The sequence below is a fragment of the Falco naumanni genome, chromosome 3 (genome assembly GCF_017639655.2).
Source record: "Falco naumanni isolate bFalNau1 chromosome 3, bFalNau1.pat, whole genome shotgun sequence".
NCBI classification, from domain to species: Eukaryota; Metazoa; Chordata; class Aves; order Falconiformes; family Falconidae; genus Falco; species Falco naumanni.
In genome coordinates, this window is record NC_054056.1 from 40,560,750 (window position 1) to 40,575,362 (window position 14,613).

At 38.0% G+C, this 14,613-nt stretch overlaps 1 protein-coding gene across 3 annotated transcripts in view; it reads left to right on the forward strand.

The window, feature by feature from the left end:
- ABCA13 (ATP binding cassette subfamily A member 13) overlaps positions 1–5,721 on the forward strand; it is a 199,311-nt gene extending 193,590 nt beyond the window's left edge. For all 3 annotated transcript variants that reach the window (XM_040588024.1, XM_040588022.1, XM_040588023.1), the window contains exons 59-61: positions 1,542–1,647; positions 2,494–2,631; positions 4,171–5,721. In XM_040588024.1, the coding sequence (XP_040443958.1) occupies positions 1,542–1,647; positions 2,494–2,631; positions 4,171–4,260 (334 nt within the window). In that variant the 3' untranslated portion in view covers positions 4,261–5,721. The remainder of the gene's footprint in view (positions 1–1,541; positions 1,648–2,493; positions 2,632–4,170) is intronic.
- The last annotated feature ends 8,892 nt before the right edge of the window (positions 5,722–14,613 follow it).

Here is a 14,613-nt window from a genome sequence, read left to right on the forward strand (position 1 = left end):
GCCTAAAAGGAAGTTATAGATCAGGTGGGAGTAGGTCTTTTCTCCCAGAAAACAAGTGACAGGAGAAGAGGAAACAGCCTCAAGTTATGCCAGAGAAGGTTTCAATTGGATATTAGGAAAAATTTCTTCACTGAAAGTGTGGTGAAGCATTAGAACAGGCTGCCCAGGGAGATGGTGGAATCACCATCCCTGGAGGTGTTCAAAAACTATATAAATGCGGTGCTTAGTGACATGGTTTAGTGACGGACTTCGCAGTCCTGGGTTAATGGTGGACTTGATGACCTCAGAGGACTTTTCCAACCTAAATGTTTCTGTGGTTCTACAAAAGAAATAGAATTTTTGCATGATAACATCATTGGAAATTATATTTTAAATTCATGTGAAGTTCTTCACATAATAAAATCCACAGTCTAGAATTTTTCATTGTGGAAACTTGCCCTCCCCTGAAATTAGTGAAGACTTTATTCCTTTTTACCAACAATGGTATAATGGTACATGGCAGTGCAGTCTGAGTTCCCTGTCCATCTACCAGCTCTACTTTTATTTTTTTTGATTGCTCACTGGCAACAGGGAATAGCAGTGGCAGAGAAAATCTCTTCTGACTTGGCTCCTGCTGCTCTTTCTTCCCTAGCAATTAACCAAGCTGGACCCAATGGGAAGATGCAGAGCTGCAAAGGAGAGATGGGAGGGCAGGGATGCAGCAGCAGCCCTGTGTCACCTTGTTTCTTTGCTGATGCCTGCCCTTGCGTGTTGCTCTTGGAACTGGTGCAGTGTAACTTCCATTGCTTAAGCAATGTGCATAAGAATATGGTTGCCATTTCAGTGTTTATGGGCTTATTGCAGCTTCCCCATCTAAATATCAGCAGTGAGCAATTCTAATAAAAAATAATGTGTTAGTTAGATTGCCTGTACTTAACTTTTATCACATGTATGTTGAGGAAGAGAAGTTCATTTCCTAAATTATTCTGAGACAGATTGTGTGGTTATAGAGCTAAGGAAAATCCATTAACTTTGCCATCTCCCTAAATACCCCTATATTTGTCTTTGTGTATTTGTGAGACACAGTTGTACTCACATTGCTGAAATATGCATATGAATGTGCATCTTTGTTAAAAGATTTGAAAAATAATGCTACAGGCCCATTTTTCTCATTAAAAAGTTAAAGAACTTTTTTTTTTTTCTTTCTTTCTGTATTTATGATTGGTAATCATAGCTTTTTGCTAACCATTCCAAGCAATACAGCAATTAAAGCATAGTTTAGTTAACATAAGTTCAGGTACATTGGAGAGTGAAACATCCTGTAGTAATTAAAACATAGGCATAACACATGTTTTTTTTTGTTTCTCTTTGTTATCATTAATTTAACAACTTTCTCATTGAAATTCTATTGTTTAATAGTATAATACCAAAATCACAGTGATAATACAGTAGGCATACATGATGTTATTTGACATAATCACAGGAAAATCAATTGAAGCAAATGTTCTTCCTGTCTTCATAATGTAGACAAATGGCTTTATGTTTTTGTGTATCATTCTCAGGTTTGGAAATGGCTATTCTGTCAAGGTTTGGCTTAATAAAGAAATAAGCTATCAAAGAAAGATTTTGGACTGTCTACAACTGCATTTTCCTGGAACACAGTTTAAGGTACAGCTAAAACATTATCATCATAGTATTTTTTCTAAGGCACGATTAAGTATGGGCTGGTAAGAACAATATATACACATTTGGATATATTGATCTTCTTTGAAAAACGACATATGAGCATCCTTTTTATTTTTCTATTAGGCCATACTTACAAATCTGACTTGTTATACTGATAAAATCAACTCCAAACAGTCATGTAAATAAATAGGCCCTTTCTCTGAGTCAAAATTTCCTTTTGATTTTATTGTTGATGAGTTGAACTTGCCTTTATGTTCATCTGAAGTAGGAGTGCAGTGTAGTCAACAAGAGTATTTGCTTTGATTGCTTTCTGATATGGTCCAGAGTTGATAAGTGTCAGTCTTTACTGAGATTCTTTTATTTGATACGAAGTCTTACAAAAGCCCTATGGTAATTACACTCAAAGAAAATTTCTCGAAGGCCTTTAATTATTTTGTTGTTTGGTTTTATTTGTACTTTATTCATGTTTAGGAAAAGAATCATGTAAAACTGTGACTACGTTAGATACAAACCTGTTTGTGTATATAAGCGTGTGTGTGTGTGTTTGCTAAGCCTTTTCCCAGACTGCCTTGAATCTGTGGTACAAAATTGTCCTTTAATGAAATTAACAAAATCTCATCTCAGAACATGCACAAAATGTGTGCTCTGAGTCTGATAATTTCTTTGTGCTAGCAGCGCAGACAAAATATATCCTTGTTTAAAAGCTCTCATTTTACACGTTGATCTGCAGTGAGAGCCCATTGAAGCTAGACTGGTTACAAGCAAGTGTAACTCTGTCATAATGTGCATTTACTTTTATCTGTTTTTATAAATTTTGCTTGTTTTAAGGGACAGCATCTTAACCTGCTCGAGTACCTCATACCACGAAGCCAAGGGTGCTTAGCAGAGCTCTTCAGAGTCCTAGAGAATCTCAAAGCTTTTCCTCCCATCAAACACTACTCCATTAGCCAAACCACATTAGAGCAGGTATTTTTTCTTTATCCTTTTTCTTTTTCTTTCTTTTTTTCTTTTTTTTTTTTTTTCTAAATATGCTGTGTATTGTAATTATTGATGTAGTAGAATACTGTATTGTTTGTTGGATCACCCAAATGTATGCGATAAACCAGCAGTTTAAGCCATCTGAAGTCTACACAGTAATTTCATAAACCCTACTGCTTTTACACTGGAGGGGAGCACAAAAAAAGCATTGCAAGTAAGCCTTATGTTTGTACTGTGTGCAAGGAAAATCAGTGCTTAGATGCATCTAGATCTGTGTGGAATAAGAAGATGGGACTGTGAACCGCTACTTTCACAGTCCAAAAGCTGGGATCTTACCAATGTCCTTGAAAAGGTTGAACCAGTCCCTGTGAATTACAGTAAAACTTAGGCTTACAAGGACATTTTCCTTTGAGAGTTTTCTTTTGCAGTGAGTGTCACACTGAACGTTAGGGAACAGTGGAAATACACAGACAGACAGAAGAGATCCCACTACTAAAGGTTGTGAAATCCTATTTGGGTGAAAGAACGAACAGACTTGTGGCAAGGATGGAATTTCTGGGTGGTTGTGATGTGTTACAGCATCTTCATATGCAACTTCTTATGTATTCTACAAACTCAGAGAGCTGCATCTAGTCAAAATATTAATTTTCTATGATAGATGGTGTGAACTTATTCCTTTTTCTCATGTGCAAATCATTAATGAAGTATTCTGATCTGTACTGATCTATTAACTGCTTGTAAATGATCTATTCACTGAAAGGCTGAAAATAAGGTAATTTCAGCCTGTTGATTGTTCAGGCATTGTTCACTCAAGCTTATTTCCTCTCCATTATTCATGGTGATTCATCACCTCAGTCACCTACCATTGTTTCCTTTCCCTGACTGAGTGTCAGTTTTAAACAGGGAAATCTTTCTCCTGAATAACAAACACCCTTATAATACATCCCAACTTTGTTTGCATATGAATATGATCATTTGAATCAAGAATAGCCATCTTTCCCTCTGCATTCCTTGCTGTCAGATAGATGTGTGATTAAAAAGCAAACAAGCCTTTCTGTAGTAAGGTCTGTTAAAAAAAAAAAAAAAAGGAGCTACATTAGTCATCGAATCATCGCTGCAACGTTCATAAGTACACTTTCACCTTGAAGTAGCTGAACCCTCATCTATGATGGTTATTGATGGAAACAGCAGGCTTAAGTTCCTTAGGTGTGTCATTTTGAAGCAAACTTAAACATTTGTTTCCCACTAACTTGTGTAGCAATATAATATAATTTTCATACATAAGTTGCTAAGTAATTTTACCATTATTTTTACAATTTGTCAAGCACTGTGTTAGCTGGAGAGGTGAAGAGGAATTATTTCTAGAGTTTACAAAACATATCTCTAGAGAGGTTTCCTCAACATCAACTATTAATTTTTGTGTCACTAAAGCTTAGGAAAAGAACTGAAAATGTCATCAGCTACGTCTCTGAAGTTTCAGTTCAAGCACTGTTATTTTGAAAGTCCTACTTTTTTCATGTCTTACAGGTATTCATTAATTTTGCTACACAACAGCAAGGAGTCTCACATTCTTCACAAGAATCTCCTGTTGTTCATCATGACCACCTGCCAGTCTAGGCTCAGAACAGAATACAGCTTCAGCAGCATGTGTGTGTATATTTGTGTATACATATGCCCATTTTACATGCAATAATTTTTCAGCTGTTAACAATCTGTGCATGAGAAACAAATTGTAGAAGCAGAGGTGAGTTTGCATTTGTAGGCTAGAAGGAATGCTACCAGTTCTGAGTAAAACAAGAAACTGGTTACATGCAGACCAAAAATCTGCCAAAAACTAATGCTTTTTAATTAACTGCAATTTTATAACATAAATGGCCTAATTAATACAGCTTTGTGTATTAAAAAAAATCAAAAAAGGAAAAAAAAGGCTCATTTGTAATGTCATGAAATGTCACAGTGTATAGTAGATTTTTTTTGTGTGTGGTGACTACATTCGACTACAGTAATCTTTTGTATGCACACTCAATATCTAATTTTTACATTATAAGACAAGAAAACCCCATTGAATGGTAGCAGTAGCTGGGCTATCATCCTATATTTGTATTTAATGGCACAGATTGAGAGCCTTTTGACTTCTGTATTAATTCAGTTCTGTGTTGTGACAAGCTAAATTAGCTTTTTTATTGTATAAAGGATGCATTATATTCCATAAGGTTTTATGTTAAAGAGGTTATTAGTGTATTAGTCTGCCCCCAGTTATCTTAAGTAAATTTAACAAGGTTTCATAAATCATACTTGACAATGGGTTTTCCCTTATGCCGGCAGGTTGCTGCTGGAGGAATTCTCAAGTATCTTTGTAATGACTTATTTCCTTTTTCTTATCTTGTTTCTTTTTTTTTTTGCAAAAAGGAAGTAAAAATGCTGTTTAATAGGCATGTTAAAGGAAAATAAGATAAGCATTCAGACATTGAGCAATGAACTTTTCAATAAATGTATATTATGATGCTAGATACTTCAGATAAGGCCATGCCACAGCCTTCAACCTATACATGCGTAAAAAAAGTGAATATTTAATGAATAAAATCCCCTTGTGTATTGTAATGGGAGAAAAAATTACCAAAAATTTTGGAGTAAACTGCTTCCTCTTTCAAAACAAATCTTCGCAGCTCCTGTGAAAAGTGGCTGATGCCACTTTTATTAGACTACGTTTTCTGATAGTTGAAATTGTAGAACCGATGGCTTAGAAGTGAATTGCTGCAATATAATTCTGGGGTAGGCAGGGGAGGGGGAAGTCTACTTTAAGATGGAAGAACTTGATTTTAAATAGACAATTTTGCAGTGCTGCTGCTCTAATTCCTTGCTGTACCATGATGGAATATTAAAAAATACATTCTTGTGGTTTAGGGTTTGCAAGCTGACTCAGAACACAGTTTATTGAGGCTTGACTCATTGGTGTGTTTTTGGCCCACTATGCTTTTTTAAAGTCAGAATTCAGATTACCTATTTCTATAAAGGTGAATTTAAATCCTGGAAAACTAAAAAAAAAAAAAAAAAAAAAAGGAAGATTTACAGTCTTGATCTGCATGTACATATAGGTCAGAGTGAGCAAGCTTATGAAACTGTTTTATCATTACAACGGCTTGGTATATACAGCCTGCTGCATAATATTAGAGCTCTGCCATGGTCCTCAAGATCCAAAGCACTCAAGAGCCATTAGATCCCAACAGTCACCATGCTGGGAGAAATGCCATGGCACAATGGGGTGGCCATGTTTGAGGTGAAACCGGTTATCTTTAATTTCTGCACGAGGCTGAGAGTGGAAGGTTTCTGAAGTTCCCAGTTCAGAACAAAAAAAGGTCAATCTTACAAAGCAGAGTGTGAAAGAAGTAGTGGAGGTGAAAGAAGGCGGCGGCAGATGTAGGAAATTTGGGCAGAAATAGGGTTATGCTGTTGAGAGTGTCCTGCTTTCTTCCACCCTAAGATCCTGAAATAAACTGAAGGTACAAGGCAAAGCCAAGAATCTTTGAGTTATGTCTCAACAGAATAACATTTCTGGACCCCTTGCTCAGATGGAAAAAGTAGAAGGGAATGTATGGGATGAACACGTGCACAGAGCTTTTTTATTTTTTTTCCTGTTGGTACGTTAATTTGTAAATTGCTGACATTATGATTGATTAGCCTTTTTTGGTTTTTGTTTGTTTTCATAAACTAATATCTCTCAGCCATCACAAGTACTTAAAATATGAAACATACACAAGGAAATTTAGAGGATGGATTTGGGAAAGGAGATGGTGCCAGTTCTTGGGGTGTGAGGCAGTTGAGCCAAAAAGTCTGATTTGTACGAAATTGTGACATGAGTGCCTATTCCTGCTTAGGAAATGTGCCAGGGAGCTGAATTAATAAAGCAGTCGTGCAGCTTGCTTAGACCAAGGGAAGCATAAAAACATACAAGACTCACTGTGGTGAGACTGAAAAACAGTAGCCTAGCTGAATACTTAGATAGGGGAGCTTTTTCAAGGTTTGGCTGTGTAACACTAATTAAATGTCATTTTTTTCTGATTAAAATGTGAAAGATTATATTAGTTTAATAGATGAATACAGTAAATAAAGTTTACTTCAGATTGATGGTTGAGTAAATTCAGTTAACAGAGTTTTTCTTTTTTTAAATTGCTTCATATGCATCTCAGGAGAGCCAATTTAATTCGGCAAGTAGCAAACAATGTCTGTCTACCAAACCTTTATGGCTGAAGAAGGTCAAAATCTAATTGAGTTCCAGAGTACTGGGCTCTGTCTCAGAGGATATTTTCCCTCTCTTTGACTTGCTGCATTCCTGACGTATGTAAGTTTCAATAAAAGTCTTCTGAAGATTTTTCAGGGTTTAAAAAATTTAAATAATAATAATAATAAAATAATTCCTAAACTAGGAGTTTAGACAGAAAAGGTCACTTATACATTAATGATGGAAGAATCTTCGTACTCATTAATCATGCAGAAATATCTCTTCTTCTAACACCTCTGTGTTTTGAATCAAAGACAGCTGAGGATTTTAAACAATAACTTCTCTTGTGAGATTTTTTTAGGAAAATTTCATGTTCTTTCAACTGGAAATTTCGCTGACTATGAAAGTGTGGCCTTCACCTTGACTCATAAAATACAATTAAGCTAAAAATTAGAAAATCAGCTGAATATCTGAAATGCTCAATACTGAAATCAGGGAGATTGTTTTCATTCTTGTAGGGGACTATTCCCCTATCTAAGTCAAAAGATGGGCTTCTGCCAATCATAGAGCACATTGTTTCATGCCCTAATTTAATTGTCATACAATTATAGAATGAGGTGGGCAAAAATAAACTGTAGGTCTGAACCTTACATCAAAGTACCACAAATGCAGTGGAGGAGGAGGGGTGGTGGTAGCAGTGGATAGGATGGTGAAAAGTCATGCACTGTCATTTTGAATCTGGCTACATATTAAATTTCTGTCTGGATTTTTGTCCTGAGAGGAAAGAACTTATTTTTCTGGCTTGGTTCAGTCATGACCAAAGATGATAAATTTCCCGCAGCATAGCAGAAGACCTGTAATGTGATTTCCAGCAGAGGAATTGGGCACCCTTTGAGCTTGTTGGTCCTTGTGAAATTTGAATCTCTGGGGCTTGAAATCTCATAAATTAGGGAGTTAAATCTGACTTTCTAGAACTGCTCAACTCCTAGATCAGTCTAAACCCAATTTAAGTAAGAATATTGCTTTCCTGGTCTTTTCCTAGAAAGTAGTAAAGCTGACACTTGCTTTGGTTCAGTTTAATATGATTTAATCTTTTTATGTCAGAACTTTCTATTTTTCTTTCTAAAGAACAGGGAGATCAAAGCTAGCAGTGCAAAGATCTTGCTATAAGTGATTGAGAGCTGACTAGGTCAGACAGCTTTCCTGAGACCTACAAAAACTGAAAAGAAAATGCTTCCTGTGTTGTGTGTTGGATACTTATATTACAAATAAAATTGATACTACAACTCCAGGGAGGGTGGGCAGCAGGTACAAAGCAGAAATCACAACTATCTTATTCTTGCATGGAAAGAACAGTCTGCTACTATCAACAGGCAAATTACTGCTGAATGTTTTAACAGATGAATTCTTCATGCTGAATAATGATATGGATCACTGAAAGAAATCCAAGTATTTTTCTTCTTTATTAAATTTTTGTATTACAGTGAATATTGTTCCAGCAGTACCCTCATGCCTATTGCTACATGGAAATACATGTTGGGGTAGATTCTGGCCCCTTTCACAATGGCTCTGTAAAAGCATTAATCAGACATAGGCACTATAGACATGTATGGACTTCTTTAGCTTAGGCAGATCAAAGCACCAAGGTTCATATCTACTTTCCCACAGAATACAGATAGAAAAAAGGAGATACAAGCTATATAGGCAAGTGATTAAGTCAATAGTTGAGGTTTCCATCTGCAACTAGTTTATTCCAGCTATAGGACACCATACATACGTCATTTTGCTGCCTGTTAGGCTGCTGGTGCATGCCATGGACAATTTAAAGAAGTGCCTGAGGATTCAGCTGACTCTGAGGTACCCAACAGGAAAAGAATAGGAATATCTAACGTGCTATGGAATAAGGTAAGATCAAACAGGAGCCCTTCCACCTTCATGTTGAGGCAATAAATGCTACTTTATAATTAAGTGTAATGCATATAATTCAAGAGAACTATCAGAAACGTTTTTTCCTTTAACTTGTGTTAGAATAGAGAAATTGCAAACCTTATTTCATATAGCATTTTGATACCATGCTTAATCCCTATTGTGTATCCCTTACTATATGCAATAACCAGACCCCCAAACCCCTCAACTCTCTCCTCAGACATCAATCTTTTGCAGCTTGATTCACCTTCTACAAACTGTGAAAGTTTGTGGGTTTTTTTTCTTTAATTTTATTCAGATCTGGTTCTTAAAACTTTAATAACTATAGCTGAGAACTTAAGTGAAGGAGTGTGTGACATTCATACTGAATCAAATGGAATATGCATGTAATGGTCTAGCTGAGCAGTTGTAGTCATCTAGTACTTTGTAGCTGGTGATAATTGTCTAATAAGAACCTGAAATTGTTTTCTTAGGAGTCTGTTAATATGAATAATTCTGGTATCAATGTGTGGATCCAAAATACATTTTAATCTAGAGAAGAGGGTATTCTCAGTATATAAAAGGTTAGAATCAAGGTCATGCACAACATTTTGAAGAGTTGTTTCGTTGGAGTGGTTTTCCTCTCCCAAAGTTAATTGTGCGATTAAAGTGGCACTTGTCAGTGGCCATCTAGTCACTGAAAATACTGATGGCCCAGAGCCAAGATTGTTTACATGCTGGTCATTGAGACAAGCCTATGCTCCCATTTCAGTAGTCTCTTTTTCACTAACTGCATGCTTTAGATGAACTGGTAGTAAAAGTTAATGCACAGAATTATATTTTCAAGTCTTTGCAAGCTGTGCAATTAGAAATGGATTTTCTACATGTTCAGCAACTGGCTAACGTAGAAGATTTTAAGTATTTCCATATATTAAATACTTTAAGTAAATCTTTAAAATAGTATTCACAGAAATGTGTTACAAAGTTATGAGTTATTGTATGCATACACTATATAGACTTCTACCTTAAATCTAAGTGTGAATAAATAGGTCCATAATTATGTATTTCCAATTGTGAAAAGGATAGATTTAGCTTTAACCCATTTGGACACTTTTGATTCTACGGTTCTGACAATTATCCAAGATATTTCTATTATTCATGACAACTTTAAGAAAAACATAACTATTTCCATCTTTAAATTTTCAAAACTTAAGAATTCTGACAGTTAAATTTTATTTATAATGTGATACTTTTCCTGAATTTGAAGTTGGGCTTGTCCCAATGCCAGGCTAAATAATGATCATAAAAGCACAAGAACTCTGAGGTTGTTGAAGGATGGGAGGAACAGAGGAGTGCTGTCCAGTGAGTGTGTCATCTTGAGCCCCATGGCTGCTTTATTTCATGAGGAATGAAAAAAAACTTATAACAAGTGAGTACTATCCAAAAAGTTTAGTTAGAAATGTATGTTATTGCAAGACTTTCTAGCAGTGAGATGAAAAGTGTTATAAAACAATTGTTTTGACTTTTCATTCACCTGTTTTTGCTTTTAGAGGAAACCAACAGACTAACCCCAAAGAAACTTGATCTGTTTTCCCAGTTATGAACTCTTTACTGGAAATAAAGATACCAATTCACAGCAGAGCTTCAGGTATCACAGTTAAACAAATAAATAACTTCCAAAGCTGGTTTCAGATCAAGTGCAACCATATACTAACAATGCCTTACAGATCTATTTTTTTAAAATCCTTCATATCTACTCTTTTGTTGTGCCAAAGAAACAAGTGTTAGCTGGATCAAATGCAGAAGGTGATTGGAGACATTTTATACAACAGTGTATTCTTATTTCAAGCAAATTGCAGTAGATAGGATTGGACAACGAAATCTGCAATCCAGATGCATGATGTGTCCTGAAGGCACAACAGTCCATGGTTTCAAAAACTTTCTATAAATAGTCAAAATAGTTTTATGAAACAAGAAGGAAAGCACAACCTCACTTGTCTGAGGTTGCAAAGGAGGATAGTGGCAAAATTAGGGAAAGAACCCGTTTTTCTTTTTCCCCAAGGTTAGTAAAACACATAAGCAGTCTCGTTACTGAGTTTAGACAGAGCTGTTTCACCTGAGTATCTGGATTTTTTCAGTCCATTGGTCATATAATAAATACAGGTTTCACTGTATTTCAGGCTAAATAGAGAAGGGCTGTGTACTGGAAAATAAGACACAGAGTCTTACCCATCAGTCATCAGTCAAACCCATGCATGCAGCCAGGGCAAAAGAGAGAGAGTGGGACAGAAAAGAGGAATGAAGTTAAGAAAAGAGGGAATACAGCAAAAGACATTTCTGAGACAGAAATTCTGTTGCTGAAAGATAGGAGTGGAGGAACCTTGGAGGTAGCCTGCCACTGGTGATGTCTTTCTCAGAGCCAAAGGGATAAAAGAGAGGTCATGTAAAACATTTTGAGGAGGGAAGGATAGGGCTTTCATAAGATAGCAAAGAAAATCTTTAATACTGTGCAAAAGAAACCTGACATAATATGATGTTAATTTCCTTGTTTATATATATGAACACAATTAGGCCAGTTTACTTTCCATTTGGAGGGTTGCTTACTACATATGGATGTGGCTGTATTCTGTTGATCAACTACAACCCTGCTCATTTCTAAGACTTTTGGGTTTATTTGATTTTTAACATCCTGTTGTCCAATAGAAATTATAGGATGAAACACTAACACATCAGGATGGAGAATTCTGTATTCCCAGGTAAGCATGGAGCAATAGGGAATCAGGACCTGGCCTTTGGTGGGAACTGGGCTAATTTACTGTGGTGGGTTGACCCTGGTTGGATGCCAGGTGCACATCAAAGCCACCCCACCCTATTACACCCCTCCTCAGCTGGACAGCAGAGAGAAAATACAAAGAAAGGCTCATGGGTCAAGATAAGGACAGGGAGAGATCACTAATGGGCAAAACAGACTTGACTTGGGGAAATTAGTTTAATTTATTACCAATCGAAACAGAGTAGGATAATGAGAAATAAAACCAAACCTTATGACACCTTCCCCCCACCCTTCCCTCCTTCCTGGGCTTAAGTTCACTCCTCATTTTCTCCACCTCCTTCTGCTCAGCAGCACAAGGGGACAGGGAATGGGGGTTTCTGTCAGTTCATCACACGCTGTCTCTGCTGCTCCTTCCCTCTCAGGGGGAGGCTCCTCACACTCTGCCCCTGCTCCAGTGTGGGGTTCCTTCCACAGGAGACAGCATCTGTGAACTTCTCCAATGTGAGTCCTCCCCATGGCTATATAGTTCATGAGCTGCTCCAGAATGGGTTCCCCACAGGGTCACAAGTTCGGTGAGCAAACCTACTCCAGGCTGGGCTCTTCTCTCCACAGGGCTACAGGTCCTGCCAAGAGCCTGCTCCAGTGTGGGCTTCCCATGGGGTCACAGCCTCCTTTGTGGGGACCCACCTGCTCTGGTGTGGGGTCCTCCATGGGCTGCAGGTGGATATCTGCTCCACCATGGACCTCCATGGGCTGCAGGTGGACAGCCTGCCTCAGCATGGGCTTCACCACAGGCTACAGGGAAATCTCTTCTCCAGCACCTGGAGCACCTCCTGCCCTCCTTCTGCACTGACCTGGGTGTCTGCAGGGCTGTTGCTCTCACAGTCTCATTCCTCTTTCCAGCTACAGTTGCTGTTGTGCAGTAACTTTTTCCCCCTTCTTAAATAAATATGTTATCAAATAAGTGCTACAACTGTCCCTGATGAGCTCAGCCTTGGCCAGTGGTGGGTCCATGTTACATCTGGCTAGCTTTGGCTCCATCAGACATGGGAGGATCTTCTGGCATCTTCTCACACAAACCACACCTGTAGCCCCTCTTCTACCAAAACCTTGCCATGCAAACCCAATATGTTGAGCAACTCATAGAGCTTGACCCTATGTATTCTTTGCTATTGTTTGTGCTGCTTTTTGTTGCCAAACACATCCCTGAAAAGAATGAATCAAATTCTGTTTTCTCAAGAATGTGTTCCCATAAAAGTTCAGTCAGGACTTGGCAAGACTGTGGTAAAATATCTGATTTTGCCTGTTCCAGAAGTTGGTTCAGATCTTCAAGAAGACATAACAGGAAAAAAACAAACAAACAAACAAACAAAAAACCCACACACATTTTGATGACACCAAGATGGGTGGTGTGGTTGATAATCTAGGGGGAAGGGATGCTGTCCAGAGAGACCTTGACAGGCAAGAGAAGTGGCCCCATGCAAACCTCATGAATTTCAACGGGGCCAAGCGTAAGGTCCTGCGCTTGGGTTGAGGCAGTCTCAAACATGGATACAGGCTGGAGGATGAGTGGACTGACAGCATCCCTGAGGAGAAGGACTTGGGGGTATTGGTGGATGGAAAACTGGCAATGGTGAATTGGTGATGAGCTGGCAATGTGCACTAGCAGCTCAAAAAGTCAATCACACCCTGGGCTGCATCAAAAGAAGCATGGCCAGTAGGTCAAGGGAGGTGATTCTCCCCTTCTAGTCTGCTCTCATGAGACTCCACCTGGAGTACTGTGTTCAGCTGTGGGACCCCCAGCATAAGAAAGACATGGACCTGCTTGAGTGGATTCAAGGGAGGGCTACAAAGATCATCAGGGGGATGGAGCACTTCCCCTAAGAGAACAGGCTGAAAGAGTTGGGTTGTTTAGCCTAGAGAAGTGAAGGCTCTGGGAAGACCTTATAGAGTCTTTTCAGTACTTAAAGGAGACCTACAGGAAAGATGAGGTGGTACTTTTTATCAGGGAATGTAGTGATTGGACAAAGATATTAAACTGAAAGTGGGTAGATTAGATATTAAGAAGAAATTCTTTATGGTTGAACTCAATGATCATAGATGTGTTTTCCAACCTAAAAAATTATATGATTCTACTGTGAGGGTGGTGAGACACTGGAACAGGTTGCCCAGAGGAGCTGTGGATGCCCCATCCCTTGAAGTGTTCAAGGCCAAGTTGGATGGAACTTTGAGCAACCTGGTCTAGTGGAAGATGTTTCTTCCCCATGTCGGGAGGGATGGAAAAAGATGATCTTTAAGGTCCCTTCCAATCCAAACCATTCTAGGATTCTACAATTTTCCTGTTCATATAAAATTGCATCATTTTCTTCTCACTTGCTTCCCTCATACCCTGTTCCTTGGATCCAGCTCATGTGATCATGATTTGGTTTCATTCCCATGTGTATGCTCTGTTTACAAATTAATATATAAAGAATTTTATATGTTACACAACATTTTATCTCAATATTAAATTAATCTTCTAATGAAGTTGTGGCTGCAGATAAGAAGGCAGGGAGGTGACTTTTGGCCTTAAGACGATGAAGAAACATGATTCAGTGTTTGAGAAAGAACTGACTACGCAGCTGTTATTAAAGGCTGACTAGAGGCTATGGTTTTATTATACAAAAAGGTGTAATGGAAAAGAATAAAGGGCAAAAGACCAGCAACATTCCATTTCTCCAAACACTAACAAGCCCTCAGTTATTCATTTGCAATTAAAGTTCACTGAATTAGCTACATGAGAACAATAAAACATGGGTTCTCTCAGGCATATTCTCAACAACAGTGTTAGAAAAGAAAGGTTTGATAGGGCAAAGAATGAAAGTACCGTGACTTTGAACTTGCTCAGTAAATTGATTCAGTTTGGATTTTTCCATCGTCTGTGCACTTTCTCCTTTCTTTGACTTCTGTGCCTCACACCTTCAGGTGAGAGTAGCAGGAGCACAAGGATCTGCTACGTGTCTGAACTCAGAGATGGAGTCTGACAGCAGATATCTAATGTTACTCTGTGCCTGAAGGGTGCATGTCTCTAGAA